Genomic DNA, 19180 nt, shown 5'->3' on the forward strand with positions numbered 1-19180 from the left:
CGGGACAATCTTGGCTCCCGTAGCCGGCAGTCGGGCCCTCGGCATCGGGGCGATCAAGCTCCTGCATCGGGGGGGATCCTAGCTCCCCCGCGCCGGGCGATCTGACCCTGGGTCAGGGCCAGTCGAGCCTTCTACAACTTTCAACGCCGACCTGGGTGGGCTGCTGGCGGTGTGCAGCGGACGACGGAGCTAGTCTTCACCTCACTGTCAACACCTTAACACACACCTTGCCCTCTTGTACTAATTGTTAAGCCGTATCGTTTAAATATTAAACTGAGTGTTTATACAACACATGAACCTCTACAACACAAGAGTTAGTGAGCATTTGTTCATCACTGCCCCTGATGCAGGCTCAGTCGTTCAACTATATTCAGGGATGAAATCAATAGTTTTTTATATTGATAAAATCAGACAAAACGGGATATGGCTGGGGAAGTGAGGGAAGCACAGGACCAGTGTGTAATTTCCTGACACTTCAAAGCCTTTCCACCATCTACAAGGCGCAACTCTAAAGGATCAGCCTAGATGAAATCAGCTCCAATGACATTAAGTAACTCAACATCATAGAGGGTAGAGCATACCATCCATATGGCTCCGTGTCCACCAATCTAAAATTAATTTCTCTCACCAATGGTGCACAGTGACAAAATTATATACCACCTACAAACTACACTGACGTCACTCAGCCAGACTACTCCAACAACGTCTCCAAATGCGGACAAAAAGGACAAAGACAGCTGCTCTTGGGAACAAAAACCATCTGCAAATTCCCTTCCAATCACTCAACATGCAGATAATCAAAAGCATCACCATGTTTTTCAAGGAAGTATAGGAAAAAAAAACTGCAGATGCTGGTTTAAATCGAAGTTAGACACAAAATCCTGGAGTAACTCAGCGGGTCAGGCAGCATCTCGGGAGAAGGAATGGGTGACGTTTCGGGTCGAGACCCTTCTACAGTCAGTTCTTCTGCCTGACCCGCTGAGTTACTTCAGCGTTTTGGGTCTACCATGTTTTCAACATCGCTGCTCTGACCCCCAGAGCAACATGGGAATACTTTCACCAGGACGATTACAGTAAGTCAAGAAGGTGGCTCACTTACTCACTAACTTCTCAAGAGTAATTAGGGATGTTTAAATAACACTTGCCAGCAATGCCTAAATCCTGCGAAATACTAATTTTGGACTACTGACTGGGAGATAGTACAAGACCTTAGGTTTGTCAGGAGGTGAGACACACATTGCATGATACCCAGCCTCTGAACTGCTCTTTCTGCCACAGTAGTTACATGGTTAATCCAAATGGATTTTGGAACCTTCATGTTCCGTTGCTCATTGACTGAAGAACTTGGCAATGTTATTGAGATTGAATATCAAGGACAGTTAGTTAGATTAGTCCTTGCTCGTAGTACCATTGCCTATCACTTTTGCATCCTGAATGTTAACTGCCACTTCTCAGTCCATGTTGTTGCCCAGAGGCATAGATAGGTACATCTGCCGAAGAGTTGCCAATGAAATTGAACATGGAGCAATCATCAGCAAACATTTTGATTTCTGACTTTACAATGAAACAAAGGTCATTTAAATTAAGTGGAATTTTTTGTTGAAATGCTTTGCAATAGTAATAATATATGATCTAGATGCTAGGGTGTAAAGTGACCCTGTTTTGTTGTGTAACTATCTGAGACAAGGACACAAAGAGCTGGAGTAAATCAGCAGGTTACACACCATCTCTGGAGAACATGGATCGGTGATGTTTTGGGTAGAGCACTTTCTTCAGACCATTTATGTTCTCCAGAGATGCTGCCTAACCTGCTGAGTTACTGCAACACTTGATGTGCTTTTGGGTATTAACCAGTATCTACAATTCTTTATTTCTATGCATATTCCCAGTCTTTTGAGTCCTATCCATATATTCGCCATTTTGTGGGGGGAAAAATCTAATTTTGAAACATCTTCTATCTGTGTCAACACACTGATAGATAAATTGTTTATTTATTTCTGCAATCTGTCACTGTTATTACTTTGAAGACTAGTATCAATTTATCCAATGCTTCAACTGAATGCACAAAATACGAGTAAAAGTCATCAGAAGCCACCATGTACTGCTTCTCATCCATCACACATTATTTGACTTGGAAATATATTTCAGTCTCATCAACATTATGACTAAGTTCTAAAACTTATAGAACACCCATCAAAAGTTTAATTTAGTTAGAACACCCAACAAAAGTTTAGTTTACGAATACAGAGCATGCAAACAGGCCCTTTGGCCCACCGAGGCCAGGCTACTGAGTCCATTGATCACCTACCTGTTCATACAGGTTATACGTCATCCCTACACTCTAGGGGCAATTTTAGAGCGCAATTAACCTACAAACCTACACATCTTCAGCATGTGGAAAGAAACCGAAGCACCTGGGAAAAACCCACGCAGTCACAGGGAGAACAAGCACAGACAGAACCAAGGTCAGCATTAAACCCGTGTCTGGTGCTGTGAGGTAGCGGCTCTACCAGCAGCGCCACTGTGCTGCTCTGAAGGACTGCAATAAATCGAGAAGTGACTTATCACCATCCTCTAAGGGCAATTTGTTCCATAAATAAAACGCAGATGCAACCTCTTCAAAAGACAAGAAAATTAGGTCAGCATGTCAGGACATATGGGATCAAAGATGTCACTGGATCGTTTCTGTGGAGTGTCTTTGAAAGTGGAAGATAGATGGTCTTGTGGAGAGATAATTCATTGGGTCACACTGTGGTACAATAATTCATTGGTCCTTACCAATCCAAACATCCCTGAAGGAATGAAATCAATATCTGACGCAACATGTACAACAACATCTTAAAATAGAAAAGCAATATATTGTGGAAGCCGGAAATATTTAGCAGGTCAGATATTTGTAGAGGGGGGTATTGAGTGTGTTTCAAGTCCAATACCTTCAGAGATTTATTTTTATAAAGGTAATTTATTTTTAAAGTATGCTTTGAGTTTAATAGTATGAAAAACAGGGTCAGAAATATATGTCCTAATTGCACGTTGTGCTCCTCTAATCATATCCTGGGAGGTGTTATCTTCAGCAGCACTCTCCCTCTCACTCAACCCTCTCTCTCCGTCCATCTACCTCCTTTCCTCCCTTCCCTCCCTCTCACTTTCCTTGTCCCTCTCTCTCTTTCTCCCCCTCTCTCTCACTCTCCCCATCACCCCCCCCCTCGCACAATTACTCTCTCTCTCCCCTCCACTTTCTCTCTCCCCCTCACTCTCCTCTCTCTCTGCCCTCTTCCTCTGCCCCCTTCTCTCCCCCCCTCCCTCTCACACTCCTTCTCTCGTTCTCTCTCTCTCTCTCTCTCTCGCCTCTCACTTATTCTCCCCTCTCTCTCCTTCTGTCTCCCCTCCCTCTCACACTCCTTCTCTCCCCCCCTTCCTTCTCTCGTTCTCTCTCTCCCCCCTTCTCTCTCCCCCTCTCTCACACTCGTTCTCTCCCCTCTCACTCTCTCATTCTCCCCTCTCACTCTCTTTCTCCCCTCTCACTCTCTCATTCTCCCTTCTTTTTACCCTCTCTCCCTCTGTCTCCCCCCTCACACTCCTTCACTCCCCCCCCCCCCCCCCTTCCTTTTCTTCTCACACTCCCTCTCTCCCCCTCTCCTCTGTGATCGACTCCGCGGCCTGTGCTGTGGCAGTTGGTGGGTTGTGCGGGTGACTGCAGTGCAGGCGCCAGTTGCCAGCGTGTTGCCGGGGGGGGGGGGGGGAGGAGGGGGGAGTATTGGTCCGACCTGCGTTTCGTTTTAACTTCAGCCGGATCCATCCCGTGCCATCGATGGCGAGAGAAAACACCATGAAGCTGTCGAAGAACTTGTTGAGGATGAAGGTGCGGCGCTGCCTGGCGGGTGCGAGCGGCTGGGCTGGGCCGGGCCCGACCGGTCACAACCGGAGCCTCGCTCGGCGTCCCTGGGCCCGGGCACCGCTGGCCGGGGGCGCGCACATATCCCCCCCCCCCACAGGGGTCGCGTACAGACCCCGCACACACGGGGATGTGCACAGACCCCCCCCCCCACACATACACACGCGCACACATCCCCCACACACAGCGCGCACAGACCCCCCACACGGGGACGTGCACAGCCCCCGCGCACACACACAAGGGATGCGCACAGACCCCCATCCTCGCCCACAGGAGATACGCATAGATCCCCCCCCCCCCCCCCACACACGCGCACACATAGCGCGCACAGACCCCATCATCGCTCGCCCCCCCCCCCCCCCCCCCACAGGGGACGCGCACAACCCCCCACCCCCACACAGAGGACGCCCCCAGCCTCGCCCACCCCCCATACAGGGGACGCGCACAGCCCCCAGCCTCGCCCCCACACGGGGGACGCGCACAGACACCCCCCCCCCCTCTACCCCACATGGGATGTGCACAGCCCCCCCCCCCACACACATGGGGACGGGCATAGCCCCCATCCTCGCCCCCTGCCCACAGGGGATGTGCACAGACCCTCCTCTTTTAGGGACGCATAGAGACCCCCATCGCCGCCTCCCACCCCAGGGGCCGCACAGACCCTACCCCAGGGGCTGCGCTCACAGACCCCACCACAGGGAATGAAGGTGGGAGAGGAGGTATAAGGGCTGGTCTGACATCTCCTGAGGTTGCAGGGGGAGATACCTGGAGAGGGGGTGGCTTGAGTGGGAAAGGGCGTGTGAACTGAGGAATTGCAGAGGGAGCGGGGTGGAAGGTGGAAAGGGGTGGGGATGGGAAGATGCGATTAGTGGTGGGATCACGTCGGAAGTGACAGACATGTTGGAAAATGGTGTGTTAGATGCGGAGGCTGGTGGTGTGAAAGGTGAGGGCCACAGAACTGTTGTAGCATCTGGGGAGGGGGGACAGCGAGAGCAGAATTGCACGTGAGAGACATCTTATAATAGTAGGGGGGAAACCACTTTCACCAAAGAATGAGGACATCTCTGATCTTGTATGGAAAACATTATCTTAGGAGTAGATGCAGTGGAGATGGAAGAATTGAGACGATGGGACAGCATCGTTATCGGAGGCAGGGTGGGAAGAAGTGTAGTCCAGATAACTGTGAGTCAGTAGGTTTTATTGCAACTCGAAATAAATCCTGAAAATTTTATGGATGACACTTCACACACACTTCGACACCTTTCAATTCCAAGGCTCCCATTGCCTCTTCTTTACCATGGACATCCAGTCCCTTTGCACCTCCATTCTCCACTAGGAAGATCTCAAGACCTTCTGGTTCTTTCTTTAGCGGATACCCAATCAGTTCCCTTCTACTAACACACTCCTCCGCCAGGTGGAACGTCGTCACCCTCAACAACTTATTTTTGACATCTCTCATTTTCTGCAAATTAAAGTCGTAGCCATGGGCACTCGCATGCTATGCCAGCCTTTTTGTTGGTTACATTGAATAGTCCTTGTTCCAAACTTTCTCTGCTACTTCAACAACTGCATTGGGGCTGCCTCTTACACCCATGCAGAACTCCTCGATTTCATCAACTTTACCACTAAAATCCACCCTGCCCTCACATTCACTTGCACCATCTCTGACACCTTTCTCCCCTTTTGTAATCTCTCAGTCTCCATCAAGGCTGACGTCAACTATAAACCCATTGACTCCCACAGTTATCTCGATTACACCTCCCACCCTGCTACTTGCAAAGACACCATCCCCTAACCTCAATTTCTCCATCTCTGTTGCATTTGCTCAAAGTTGAGGCTTTTCACTGGAGGATATCCGAGATGTCCTATTTCTTTAGTAAATGTGGTTTCCTCCCGGCTGTCATCAATGGACCCCTCGCATTCATCTTCCACTCTCGCTCCTCCCCTCCTCCCACCCTCCTCCAGATGGAACAAGGGTAGAGTTCCCCTGGTCTTTACCTTTCACGCCACCAGCCTTCGCATCCAACATTTTATTACCTGACATTTCCGCCACCTGCAACATTATCCCGCCACTTCCCACTTCTTCACATTCCCATCCCTCGCTGTTTTCCATAGCAACCATATCCGTACAAACTACTTGGTGCGCTTGGTCCTCCTCCCTAAACCACCCCCTCCCCAGGTACTTTCCCCAGCTAACCCAGGAAATGTAACACCTATTCGTATACCTCCTTTTTCACATCCATCCAGGAACCCTAGTTGCCCTTCCAGGTGAGACAAAAGTTCACATGCACCTCTTCAAACCTTATCTGTTGCATTTGGTGCTCCCAATGTGACTTCCTTTACATCGGCGAGACCAAGGATATACTCGGCAACTGTTTCGCCAAACGCTTGCGATCAGTCAGTCAAGGCCCGCTGCATCTCAATTGCGGTTGATTTTAACTCACATAACTATTCCCACGTTGACCTTTCTGTCCTGGGCCACTTCCATTGCCAGTGTGAGGCCACACACAAATTGTGGGAACAACACGTCATATTCCGCTTGGATGGCTCACAACTCATTGAATTCTCCAATTTTAGGTAGCAACAACAGGTAGCTCCTCTCTCTCCTCTTCCCCCCCTGTTCTGTGCCCCACCTGGATGAGCACCCGTTTCTCCCAGTAACCCACCCTCTTTCCCCTTCCACCTAGTATAAGAAAGTAACTGCAGATGCTGGTACAAATCGAAGGTATTTATTCACAAAATGCTGGAGTAACTCAGCAGGTCAGGCAGCATCTCGGGAGAGAAAGAATGGGTGACGTTTCGGGTTGAGACCCTTCTTCAGACTGAAGATCCCCTTCCACCTATATCACTTCAGAGTTCGTGCATCTTCTCTCCTTACCTCACAGCCATTTATCATTTTCCCAACTCTGGCCTTCGTTCACGCATTGACAAATTGAATTGACCTAACCTGAATCCACCTATTACTTGCCTGGCTTTATCCTGCCCCGCACCTCTCTTTCAGCTCCCCCCCGTTCTTGTGTCTATATTTATGGATTTTGTTTTGGTTAGAGATGCAGCAAGGATAACGGCCCTTCGACCCACCAAGTCCACACCAATCACCTGTTCACACTACTTTTATGTTATCCAAGTTTCTCATTCACTCCCTACACACATGGGGTAATTTTTACGGTAAATCTACAAACCTGCATGTCTTTATGATATGGGAGGAAACCGGAGCACCCAGAGGAAACCCATGCGGTCACAAGGAGAACATGCAAACCACGCAGACAACACCCAAGGTCAGGATTGAATTTGTGTCTCTGGCGCAGTGAGTCCGCAACAATGTGGGCAATGATACCACTGGATTTCCCCTCCTTCTGGCCTTGACCCACCCCACCTTTGACAGCTTTTTTCTCCTAGCTCCAATCAGTCGGAAGAAAGGTCAGATGCCTACCTGACCCGCTGAATCCCTCCAGTAGCTTGTGTTTTGCTGATAAGGAGATGCTTCCCAGCCTTGGGAGGTGAAACAATTGACTACATTAACAACTTAATTATTATATTAATTGCATGCAATCGTAAGAAAACAACCACAGCGCTGTTATTTAAGAAACAGATGCATAAGGAAGCAAGTTAATCAGCACCTGCAGACGGAACTGGCAAATTCCTCTTTTTCGGGAGGTGGGCATTTTGCCAAAATGCTAATTTTATTTTGTCATTCCATGATTTTACTGTATTCCTGTGTTGCTCAGGTGTGTAGTATTGCATTTGAATGGTGTAGATCAGGGGTCTCTAAGGATACACTTATGGATGGAGGAGCACTTTTGGAGCTTTTGATTAGGGAATTTCCTTTCTTTTGAAGAAAATGTCTGAATTATTTTGTAGTTAAAAACCTTGTGCATTGGTGAAGAATCACATTAATTAGCATTGAAAACAGGAAAAATAAGCACATTAAAATGATTCAGTGGAAGATTGTGCTGAAATCACATTTGTTGCTAATATAAACGACAGTGGTATTTTAAGCAGTAAATAGTTGGACCCATGCAGGAACTTGCCATAATCTGCAGCTGTGTTGTGCTGATATGGTACTGAAATGCGTCTTTCTCGGATAGCTTATGAGAGTAAGAATGTGCTGAATGGAAGGATGAAAATATGTTCAGTTGAAAGTTTGGCATTTTATCTATTTGTAACTTGCTCCATGTCCCTCTTGGATCATTCAAAGCAAAATGAATCCAATAGATATTTAATTATTTCAAGTAATATATTTGTTCGTTATGGACTTCTAACCAAGCTAACTCTTTGAAAAGCGACATTTGATTTATTCATTTTATATGTATGCTCGAACGCTCAGTAATTGCTTTGTCTTAAAGTTTATGTCTTAACCATATGAGACATTTTCATAACTAACGTTGCTTGGCACGAATTGTAAAGCCATCAGCATTTTAGCACATTTGAATCATCAACCCTTGGTATGCATCAGAAGCCGATACTATTTATCATTCAGCATAGTTTTGATCATGTAGGTAGGGCATGATTAAATAGTCGTCCACCCTGGGTAGTTCTACGGAACTGGCAAAATTTGCAGCAAAGCGTCAACTACAGTACTCTGAAGCACCAATTGCCACTTTTGATTGTTGTAGTTGACATACGAAAGAAGAATGATTAAATAGCAGATTTTTAAAAAAAGGCTATTTCCTCAATTGTAACAGGATGAATCTATTTAATACTCCAATAATGCCATTTAGGTTTGTAATTTTATGATGATAACCTTTGACTATATTTATTATCTGTGTTTTGGAGAGATTTTTCAGCCAAAGACAGTATCCATGAATATATCCCATCACTCAAGTATCATTTAACTTGGCTATATAAACAAAAACACTGCTCAAGCAGCTTGCCTGTGAAAGTCTAATTGCTCATGCACACTGTGTTATGGTCTTTTACTTATTCCATGCCTGCCACTTCCAGTTCTACTTTTGGAAGTATTATCCTGTTAACCATTAGGATTGTAGATGCAGCCTGTATTTTGCAGATAAGTGTCATTGCATCTCACATATTCTGTCGTCTCCCTATATATCAGTGCATTAGTTACAGCCTTTTCACTGTTCTCCTAATCTGCTTGAGCTGCACGACGTTATTATGTATGTTGAACTCAATATAATAAACCCGTTTCTTAAAAATGTAGTTTATATAATTTTAAGTGTAATTAATTTATGAAAATAAATGCAGGCTGTGCAATTTTGAAACATTATTGTATATTTTTAAATTAATCTGTAAACATAAGAGCAAAGATTTTAACAGTTCAGGAAGTCCAAACAAATGCAGCCTTAACAATCAGTTGGTTTCAAATAAATCTTAATTTAAAAATGGCATAAAATGGAAAATAAAAGACTTAGATCCCTGGGTTTTATTTGCCCTGCTGTTTAATAAACAGGTTCAGAGTTAATGTATTGTCAAAGTTATATAGGTTTTCTGGATTTTGTATTATATGGGTGATTGAAAATTTCTCCAAGATAAAAGGGGGATTCTTCCATTATTGTCAGATTCCTAGTTAGGTTAAGTTATAAGTACAGTTCAGAAAAAGGAAAAATGTATAAACTTTCTCATTTTGTCTAATCATCGATAATATTAATATAATTGCATTCAAGCAGGATTCTCTTTCCCCACTACTCCTCAACTGTTGACAACACATTTTAGAGATAATCACCTCCCATTATAGAAATGATATTTTGTGCACAATGTAATTAAGTTTTTTTATGGGTTAACGGCCCATTGATTTGTATCATATACTCTATTTTTCTATTTTAAGTGGACTTTAAGAAGTACGCTGAGTAGGGAACACAAATTTACATGAGCATTGCACAATAAGGGAAAATATCATTTTAATTTTCTCTTTTAGGTGCTACTCCAAACACAAGAAATTAAATTTGCATTGGTTTAGTCCTTAAAAATCAATTGGTAGTATTTTTTAAAGGATTTTTGCAAGATAAATGACTAGCATTAAGGAAAAAAAGTACCTCTTTTACAAGTACTCAACTACTGTTGTGTTCTCAGAACTCCCAAAACACTTAACAGGCAATAAATTACTTTTAAAGAAAAATGATCATTACTGTTTTATAGACAAGGACTATGAATGGCTTTTGTGCATGGTCAAATCTCTTGAACAGCAACACAATGAGGTGATTTGTTTATTTGTTGATAACATATGGATTGAATAATAAATGTCAGTTAGGACCAGAGAGCTAGGCTACTCTTCTGAGTCATGCCACAACATCTTTTATATGCACCGTTACAGCTGTATTTAATTGTTTATATATTTCCTGGGGTATTATCTATCGTACTACTTCAACTTGTGGGCTTAATCATCCAACTTGCTTCTCCCTCCAAGGTTTCTGCCCATTTCTGGATTTTCTTTCTACTGTGCCACTCCTGGGCCATGCCTTATGCCGATCCTTTTCCAGTCTCCAGACTAAGAATCTCGAAAGGTCAGCTTTTCAAGCAGAGCCCATGAATCAAACCAATCACTTCCCTAGATTAGTACGGTGAATTGGCCTGCACTGCAGATTTATATTTAAATGATAGTTCTTTGGAAAAGATCATCTAACTGACACAATTAAATGACATGATTCAAATGTTTTAAAACATGTATAAAAAGCATTGAAGTATTTTAAATGTGCTTTCCTCTGAGAAATGAATATGGTTACTGACTTTTGCAAATTACTGACAATAGCAGCACTAAATCTTATTCTTCCACATTTTTATGTCTTGTGTTAGCAACCTAGCTGCAATTTATTGAAGTTCACCCGCTATTTAGAGCCTAAGTAATTTTATCAGAAACTAAAACCTTACATATTGTAAATATGTTTATTTTTCCGTTTAAATTCAACTAATCATTCATTAATCTAAAGTAAATGTGGCTCTGTAGTTGTTTGCTACTGTTTCAAAAGTGAAAAAATTATATTAAGACTTGAATTTTTTGGTTATTTTCAGTTTATGCAGAGGAGTTTGGATACGGAGACCAAACAGCAATTGGAAGAAGAGGAAAAAAAGATAATTAGTGATGAGCACTGGTATTTGGACTTGCCAGAACTGAAAGAAAAAGAGTAAGTGAACAAATCATTTTGAAGATTCAATGATCTCTCCAGTTAGCAATACTCCTATTGAAAAATCTCTAGTTAGTTTTTGAGATTCAGAATTCTTAATGGACTCAACAATAATGTAAGATTAACTAACTTCACTGAATTGAACTTGATTTGGAAAGCAAATCAAACATAAAATATGTAGTAAGTCATCATTTTGAAGGAGGGTTCATGAAACAGTTAATGGCTATTAACTTTGCATGATGGGATGCTTGGCCATTGTCTGCAAACCTGTTTGTATGCTTGTGGAGCTTCTATATTGTTGAAAGTGGAGGAATGTTAATTGCTCATAAGGATCCAAAATGCCTTCTGTCCATTTCCTTCCATGAATGCTGCCTGACCCACTGAATTCTTCCAGCAGTTTTTCTCTGCTCAAGATTCCAGCAATCGCAGTCTCTTGGGTCTCCATTCTTAAAAACAAAAGACCATGGTTTCATTTTGTGTAAATTTGCGGTGTAGTTGAATATTCATCATTCTATTTTACACTTTATTTGCACGTGATCCTTTCCAAGGGTAGCAGTGGTCTCCGTTCTCCTACCTACTTCTTAGACATGGATGCTGGAATCTGGAGCACAAAAAGCAAACTGCTGAAGAAGCTCAGCTCAGTTTAATTTATTATTACGTGTATCGAGATACAGTGAAAAGCTTTTGTTGCATGCTAACCAGTCAGCTGAAAGACAATACATGATTACAATCATGCCATTTGCAGTGTACAGCCACGTGATAAGGAAATAACGTGCAAGATAAAGCCAGTAAAGTCTGATAAAAGATAGTCCGAAGGTCCCCAATGAAGGAGATAGTAGTTCAGGACTGCTCTCTTGTCGTGGTAGGATGGTTCAGTTGTCTGATAACAGCTGAGAAGAAACTTCCAGAATCTGGAGGTGTGCGTTTTCACACTTCTATACCCTTTGTCCGATGGGAGAGGGGATAAGAAGTAGTGGTCAGGATGCGACTTGTCCTTGATTATGCTGCTGCCTTGCCAAGGCAGCCTGAGGCATAAATGGAGTAATTGGAAAGAGGTTGGTTTGTGTGATGGCCTCGACTGCATCCACAATTCACTGCAACTTCATGTGGTCTTGGATGGTGCTGTTCCCAAACCAAGCTGTGATGCATTCTGATAAAATGCTTTCTAAGGTGCATCTGTAGAAGTTAATGAGAGTTGTTAGGGACATGACGAACTTCCTAAGCCTTCTAAGGAAGTAGAGGCGTTGGTGTGCTTTTTGGTCGTTGCTTCAACGTGGGTGGTCCAGGAGAAGTTGTTGGTGATATCTACTCCTAGGAATTTGATGTTTTCAATCGACTCTACTTCGGTCCATCAGTGCAAACTGGGGTATGAGTACAGTTTCGCTTCCTGAAGTCGATCACTATCTCCTTTGTCGTGCTGACATTGAGAGAAAGGTTGTTGTGTCCACACCAGGACACGATGTTCTCAATCTCCTTCTTGTACTCCGTCTCATCATTGTTTGATATTCGATCCACAATGGTGGTGTCGTCTGTGAATTTATAAATTGAACACGAGTGAAAAGTAAAGCAGCATCTGTGGAGGCAGAAAATGATTGGCGTTTCGGGTCAAGGCCCTGCATCAGGTTGTCCTATGATGAATGGCTGTACATTCTGGGGTTTGCCTTTGCTGGAGTTTAATAGAGTTAGGGTTTTTGTTCACTGTTTAAAAATGTATTGCTCCTTTAAAACGGAACAAAATAATTTTATCGTGAGAGCTGTAAATTCTTTGGAATTCTCTTCCTCAAAGAACAGTGGAAGCGTACTCTTGAATATTTAAGATTCTTGATAAATAACATGATGAATGGTTACCATGGGAATTCAGATTAGACCAAATTTCGTGCAAGTTTCCTTCCAAGTCGTTCACTATCCTGAGTTGGAATAAAGTTGTTGTTTGTTCATTGTCACTAGATCCAAATCCTGGAACTTTCTATCCCATAGCCTTGCATAGCCTTTGCTTGAAGGACTGCGAAGGTTCAAGATGATTCATAATCACCTTTTGAAGGGCATTTAGAGATGGGCAGTAATTGCTGCACTTGCCAATGAGAACTGCAGCCCAAAAAAAGGAATTAAAAAAGACACATTATTGTGCAGTTTCATAACAGGTGATTAATTTCACTGTTTAGTCTGTCAACGCTCCCAAGTGCTCCACTTCTGTTTGCATCCATTATTTGCTATGTTTACTTTAGAAATTTCAGAATATAAAGCACCGATTCCCATGTAGTAACTCTTTCCAAGAATTACTAATATTCCAGAGGTGTGTGTAAACATGTTAAGCATTGTCAGCATGCCAAGTCTGAGTTCCTGCCAGGCATTTATTCCCTTACACCTTGTATCTTTTCAGTTATTAATGTTCATGTATTGTGTAGTTTCTGAGTTTTATTAGCTTGGTTTAAATGTATGTTCTTTTGTTTACCAGAGAAAAATATTGTGATCAGTATTCCGTATGTGGTTGCTACCTGATGATGTTTGCAATGAAGCATCAACAGCTGTGACATAATCACAGCAGTTTTATCAGATGATAATCAGTGGGATGCAAGATTCATTCCCAGTTTATTACTAGGAAATAATATTCATTGTATTATATTGTGTTCATTGTGGCATAGAACAAATCATTATCATCTCCCTATGCAATAAGAAGTGCACAGTGCCTCATCCAGCAAATAGAAAATAATTTAGGCTGGGGATATATAGATATATATATATAGATGGTCCCATTTTGAATATTAGTTTCTCTCTGGGTTTATATGCGTCCCTGGTGTTTTATGTATGCTGCAGTTGTATTTTATTGCTTCTGGTTGTTAGATTGGACACTAATTATGAATATATTGAGAAATAATGCAATAACTTTTTGTTCGTAGATGCCGGCTGATCTACAGAGGTTTTTTTGCATTAAAAAAAAATCTTGTATATTGTCTGTAAATTCTCCACTGGCACAGGCTTTTATCCTGCTCAGGATGCACTATTTTTCAGTTGACCTAACTAGTTGGCACCATTGCCACAGAATCCAAGGATCTCCTTGATGCATAATATATGCCTCCTCAGGTCTGTTATATTTATGAATAGACTAGATGATATTGATATTGCTTTATTAACGTCACTTGTACCACCAGTGAAAACTTTGTTTTGTATGCTACCTGGTGAGATTAGACCACATTCAAGCCCAACACAAGTACAATAGGAAGCACAAAGAGAAAAATAAGAGTGTTACAGCTACAGAGATATTGCTGATTAAAAACAGTGGAAGGGCTGCAACCAGGTGGATTGACAGATCAAGGTTAGCTCAGGAGAATCTGGAATGTTTAACTCATATGTACTGACAACGGAACCAGGAAATTATTTCGTACAGCAACTACACAGGCTAGTAAACACAGTACTGTACACACTGATAAATATAATAATTTTAACTAAATTAATTAATAACAGCGATACTAGCACAAAGAAATACTGAGTGCAACCAAAGACACGGTCCATAAATGTTCTGAGTTGCTGAGATTAGTGCTGTGTAATGTTCATGACCCTGAAGGTTGCTGGTCAGAACTATTCTTGAATCTGGCACTCATGGTTTTCATGTTCATGTGCCTTCTTCCCAATGGTCGGAGCGAAATGAGAGTGTGGCCAGGCTGCCTTTGTGAGGCATTTCTTCCTATAGATCGCTTTGATAGTGCAGAGGTCAGTCGCTGTGATGGACGGGCCAGTGTCTGTCATTCTCTGTAATCCATTTCATTCCTGGGCGTTTGAGTTTTTGAACCAGGCCGTGATGCAACCTGTCAGTGTGCTCTCTACCATACACCTGTAGGTGTTCAATAAAATCTTTAACATACCAAATCTCAATTTTCAAAGGAAGTAGAGGGGTTGATGAGCTTTCTATGCGATTGCATTAACGTGCTGGGTCCAGGGCAGATATACACATCCAGGAACTTGAAGCTGTTGACTCCACTGCCGTCCCATCGATGAAGACCAGTTTATGGATTTCCCCTCCTGAAGTTATCAATCAGCTCTTTACTGATTAATTACTCATTAATTATCCACTGATGGAAGTATTGTTGTGAACTTAAAGATGGCGTTCGAGTTGTATCTGGCTACACAGACATCAGTAAAGAGACAGTAGAACAGGGTAGCGCGCATAGCCGTAAGGTGCTCCAGTATTGATGGTTGTCGAGGAGGAAGTGTTGCCAATTCATACTGAGTGTGGTTTGCCGATGAAGAGGTTAAAATTCAGTAACAGGTATAAGCAGAGACCCAGTTCTCTGAGTTTGATAAGTTTGACATTTTGCCACTGGGAAGAAGGTATGGGAGCCTGTAAAGTGTAACATCCAGGTTCAAGAGCAGCTTTTTCCCTACAACAATCAGACTATTAAACACTACAACCTCCAACTGAGCTCCAAACTACATAGACTTGGGGGCATTGTTTTTTTTGTCTTTGCACTATTATTTGCTTGTTTTTCATATACTGAGCTATTTTGTTTATTATGGTGTTTACAGAGTACTATGGTTACATATCTATTGTGTTGCTGCAAGTCAGAATTTCATTGTTCTGTTTCAGGCCATATGGCAATTAAACTCTTGACCTGACTTAGAGGGGATGATGGTGTTGTACACCCAGCTGTAGTTGTTGAATGACACAATATGGTACATGTGTTCTTATTGTCCCCAGTGCAGAGTGGATAGCCAGCAAGATTGCATCCTGTTGATCTATTGTGACGTTAGGCAAATTGTAGTGGGTCCAGGTCCTTACTACGCTTGGAGTTGATATGTTCTCAAAGCACTGCATCACCAAGAATGTTAGTGGTACCAGTCGGTGGTCGTTGAGGCAGGCCACCTTGCTCTTCTTGGGCATTGGTATTATTAATGTCCTTTTAAAGCAGGTGGGAACCTGTAATGAGAGGCTGAAGATGGTGATTGAGGTTGAAAACTACCAACTGACCTGTCTGCGCAGGTTTTAAGAATGCAGCCAGGTATGCCATAACGGCCAGATTTCTAAGGGGTCATCTCCATGAAGGATCTTCTGACATTGGCCTCGGTGACTGAGATTGTATGTTGTTGGGTCAATGAGGGCTCGAGAAGGCAAGCTAATGTTCTCCCTTTTGAAATGGACGTAGACGCATTGAACTCGCCCGGGAGTGATGACTCGCTGTCGCTTGAGCTATGACGTGATTTTACCTTGTAGGAAGTGATGGCATGCAAGCCCTGCCATAGCTAATGATCATCCATTTTATCTTCCAGTTTAGAGTGAAATGTTTATTTGCCTGTCCGATGGCCTTACAGAGTTCGTACTTGAACTTACTATATGAATATGCATTGCCATATTTGAATGTCGAAGATCTTGGCCTCAGTAAATTATGGCCTCCTGATCTATCCAAAGCATCTGATTAGGAAACACTCGCATGATCTTAGGGAGAACACACACTTCCATACTTTTCCTTATGAAGTCCATAACAACCATGGTGCATTCGTCCAGGTGCGTTGCCGAGACCTTGAACATTGCTCAGTCTACCAACGACAAGCAGTTGTGGAGTCATTCCTCTGCCTCCCATGACCAGATCTGTGCAATCCTCATCTATATGTAGGACGAAGCACAACCAGGTGGCTGATTTTCCAAAGTGAGGCATGGAGCGACTGAGATCTTTAGTGATGGAGTAGCAATGTTCAAGAGTATTTGATCCTCTGCTACTGCAGGATACAGCTGGTAGCAGTCACAAAGCTACTTCATCGAACTAGCTGTGTTGAAGTCCCAGGTTGTGATAGGAAAGACGTCTGAGTACACTGTCAAGTGTTTGTTGACTGCAGTGTGCAGCTCCTCCAGTGCTAGCCATACATCTGAGGCAGATGTAGATCTCAGTCATGATGATGGATGTGAAATCCCTTGGAAGGTAGAAGGGATGTCATTTCACTCCCCAGGGCGGGGAGTGGAAGTTGGGGAAAACTGCTACACAATTAGCTTATGTGAGGTCTGTTTAGTGGTCTAATAATGGCCAGGGAAATAGCCATTCTTGAATCTAATGGTATTTGCTTTCAAGCAAGTATTTCCTGCCTAATGGGGGAGAAGAGAAGTGGGAATAACTGGAGTGTTCGTGGTCCTTGGTTATATTGGTTGCCTTCCCGAGGCAGCACAAAGATATTCCGGGATGATTATAGGACACGGACATGGCATCTGTCTTGGACGCCATCTGCTTGCAACAGTGGGGGAATTGCAGTGGGTCAAGGCTGTCTGGGATGCTAGAGTTAATGTTCGCCATGACCTGCATGTCAAAACACTTTATGATGTTGAATGTCAGAGTCAACAGACCAGAGGCATTAAGGCATAAACTGCCATTGTAGTGAAGCTGCAATTTGTGTGTGCTGAACCACAAAATTACATTCAACCAGGGAGAGCTAAACAATCTCACAACCAGCAGATCAGATCAAAATGTTGCTGTTCTGTCACATATGGTCTTGAGTGATGGTGGGCAATTATAGCTGACAGGAGGAAGAGGGTCCAAGAAAATCACCATAATCAATAATGATGAAGCCAACATGCATGTCCTAAAAAATGAGGCTGAAACATTAGCTACAGCGTTCAGGCAGAAGTGTCAGGTGGATCTATCTTGGTTTCCTCATAAGATCCTTGCCATCCAAAACCTGGACTTTAACTTATTCAATAATATTAATTGTGTAGGAAAATAACTGCAGATGCTGGTACAAATCGAAGGTAGGCACAAAATGCTGGAGTAACCCAGCGGGTCAGGCAGCATCTCTGGAGAGAAGGAACGTGCGACGTTGAGACCCTTCTCATCAGTCTGAAGAAGGGTCTCGACCCGAAATGTCGCCCGTTCCTTCTCTCCAGAGATGCTGCCTGACCCGCTGAGTTACCCCAGCATTTTGTGATACCAATAATATTAATTAATCATAATATTAAGAGACCACTGAAGGTAATGACTATAACAAAGGCAAGGTGACCCAACTACATTCCAGCTCTAGCGCTGGAAACCTATACTGTACCTTAGCTAAGCAGCTCAAGAAGTTACAATAGAAATGTCTACCCTTTTGTCCAAATATTGCTTATTCACGAAAAGCGAGATAAATCCAATGAGGCTTATTAATGTCCAATTGATCTTCTCGCAGACCAGGAAAATGCTAAAATGTATTATCAGCATTGCCATTAAATTGCACTTTCTTTGCCAAAAGCTATGCCCAGATGCTCTTTTAGATTTTAACAAGACTGTTTTGGTCTATCCTATCACATGTTTAGTTTGAGTATAGACCATAGAGTTGAATTCCAGAGGTGAGGTGAGCGTGACTGATTTTTACATAGAGGAAACATTTGATTGAGTATGGACACAAGGAGCCAAAATAAAACTGACATCACTGATTGACAATTCTGCTATCAGCAACATCCTAATTGGCACCTTTGAGCAAAAATTATCTGGTCAAACCATACACATGGTGTGGCAGCAAGAAAAGGTCCAGGTATTTGGGTATACTGTGGTACGAGACGCATGTCTTGACACCTTCAGCCTTTTTACCTTGTACGATGCACATATTATAGGAACAGCTTCATCCCCAGAGCTATAACTGCTCTGAAACGGTCCGGCTGAGTGCGCCCCCCATGAACTGTCTCCTTCGGATGGTCACTTCGCACAGCGACCCGGCACAGACTTATTTGCACTTTATACTGTTTTAACTGTTTCTAATTTTGTCTAAATTTCTGTTGATTAGCTAATTAATTTATTGCATCGAATAGAAGTCGCATTCCCAATCTCGTTGTACCCCTGTACAATGACAATAAAGATATATTGTATTGTGTTGTAAATAGTGATGGAATATTGAACAGCAACTTGAATGAGCTTATTTCAACAACACGCAAGAAACTTGACTCCATACAGAAACATAGTCATCACTCAACATTAATTCCCTCCACCACCAGTGCACATTGGCTACAGTGTTTATCATTTACATTGCACTGCAATTACTTACTTGGGCACCTTTCAAACCTGGGACTTCCACCATCAAAAACATGGGCAGCAGATGCTAGGAACACCACAGCTTGTATGTACCCCACCAAGTCACTAATTGTTCTGAATTAGAAATATTTTGCTGTTCTTTCATCACTGCTGGCTTAAAACCACCTTGTGTTTGAAAAATAAAAATTTGGAAAGGTATTTAGATGGGCAGGGAGTAAAGGGATACA

The 19180-nt window shown here is 42.8% G+C and overlaps 1 protein-coding gene across 1 annotated transcript in view; it reads left to right on the forward strand.

The window, feature by feature from the left end:
* Window positions 1-3595: 3595 nt before the first annotated feature.
* mphosph6 (M-phase phosphoprotein 6) overlaps window positions 3596-19180 on the forward strand; it is a 34286-nt gene continuing 18701 nt past the window's right edge. The window contains exons 1-2 of the mRNA XM_078400760.1: window positions 3596-3862; window positions 10862-10974. Of these exons, the coding sequence (XP_078256886.1) occupies window positions 3812-3862; window positions 10862-10974 (164 nt within the window). The 5' untranslated portion in view covers window positions 3596-3811. The remainder of the gene's footprint in view (window positions 3863-10861; window positions 10975-19180) is intronic.

The sequence above is a fragment of the Rhinoraja longicauda genome, chromosome 6 (assembly GCF_053455715.1).
Source record: "Rhinoraja longicauda isolate Sanriku21f chromosome 6, sRhiLon1.1, whole genome shotgun sequence".
NCBI classification, from domain to species: domain Eukaryota; kingdom Metazoa; phylum Chordata; class Chondrichthyes; order Rajiformes; family Arhynchobatidae; genus Rhinoraja; species Rhinoraja longicauda.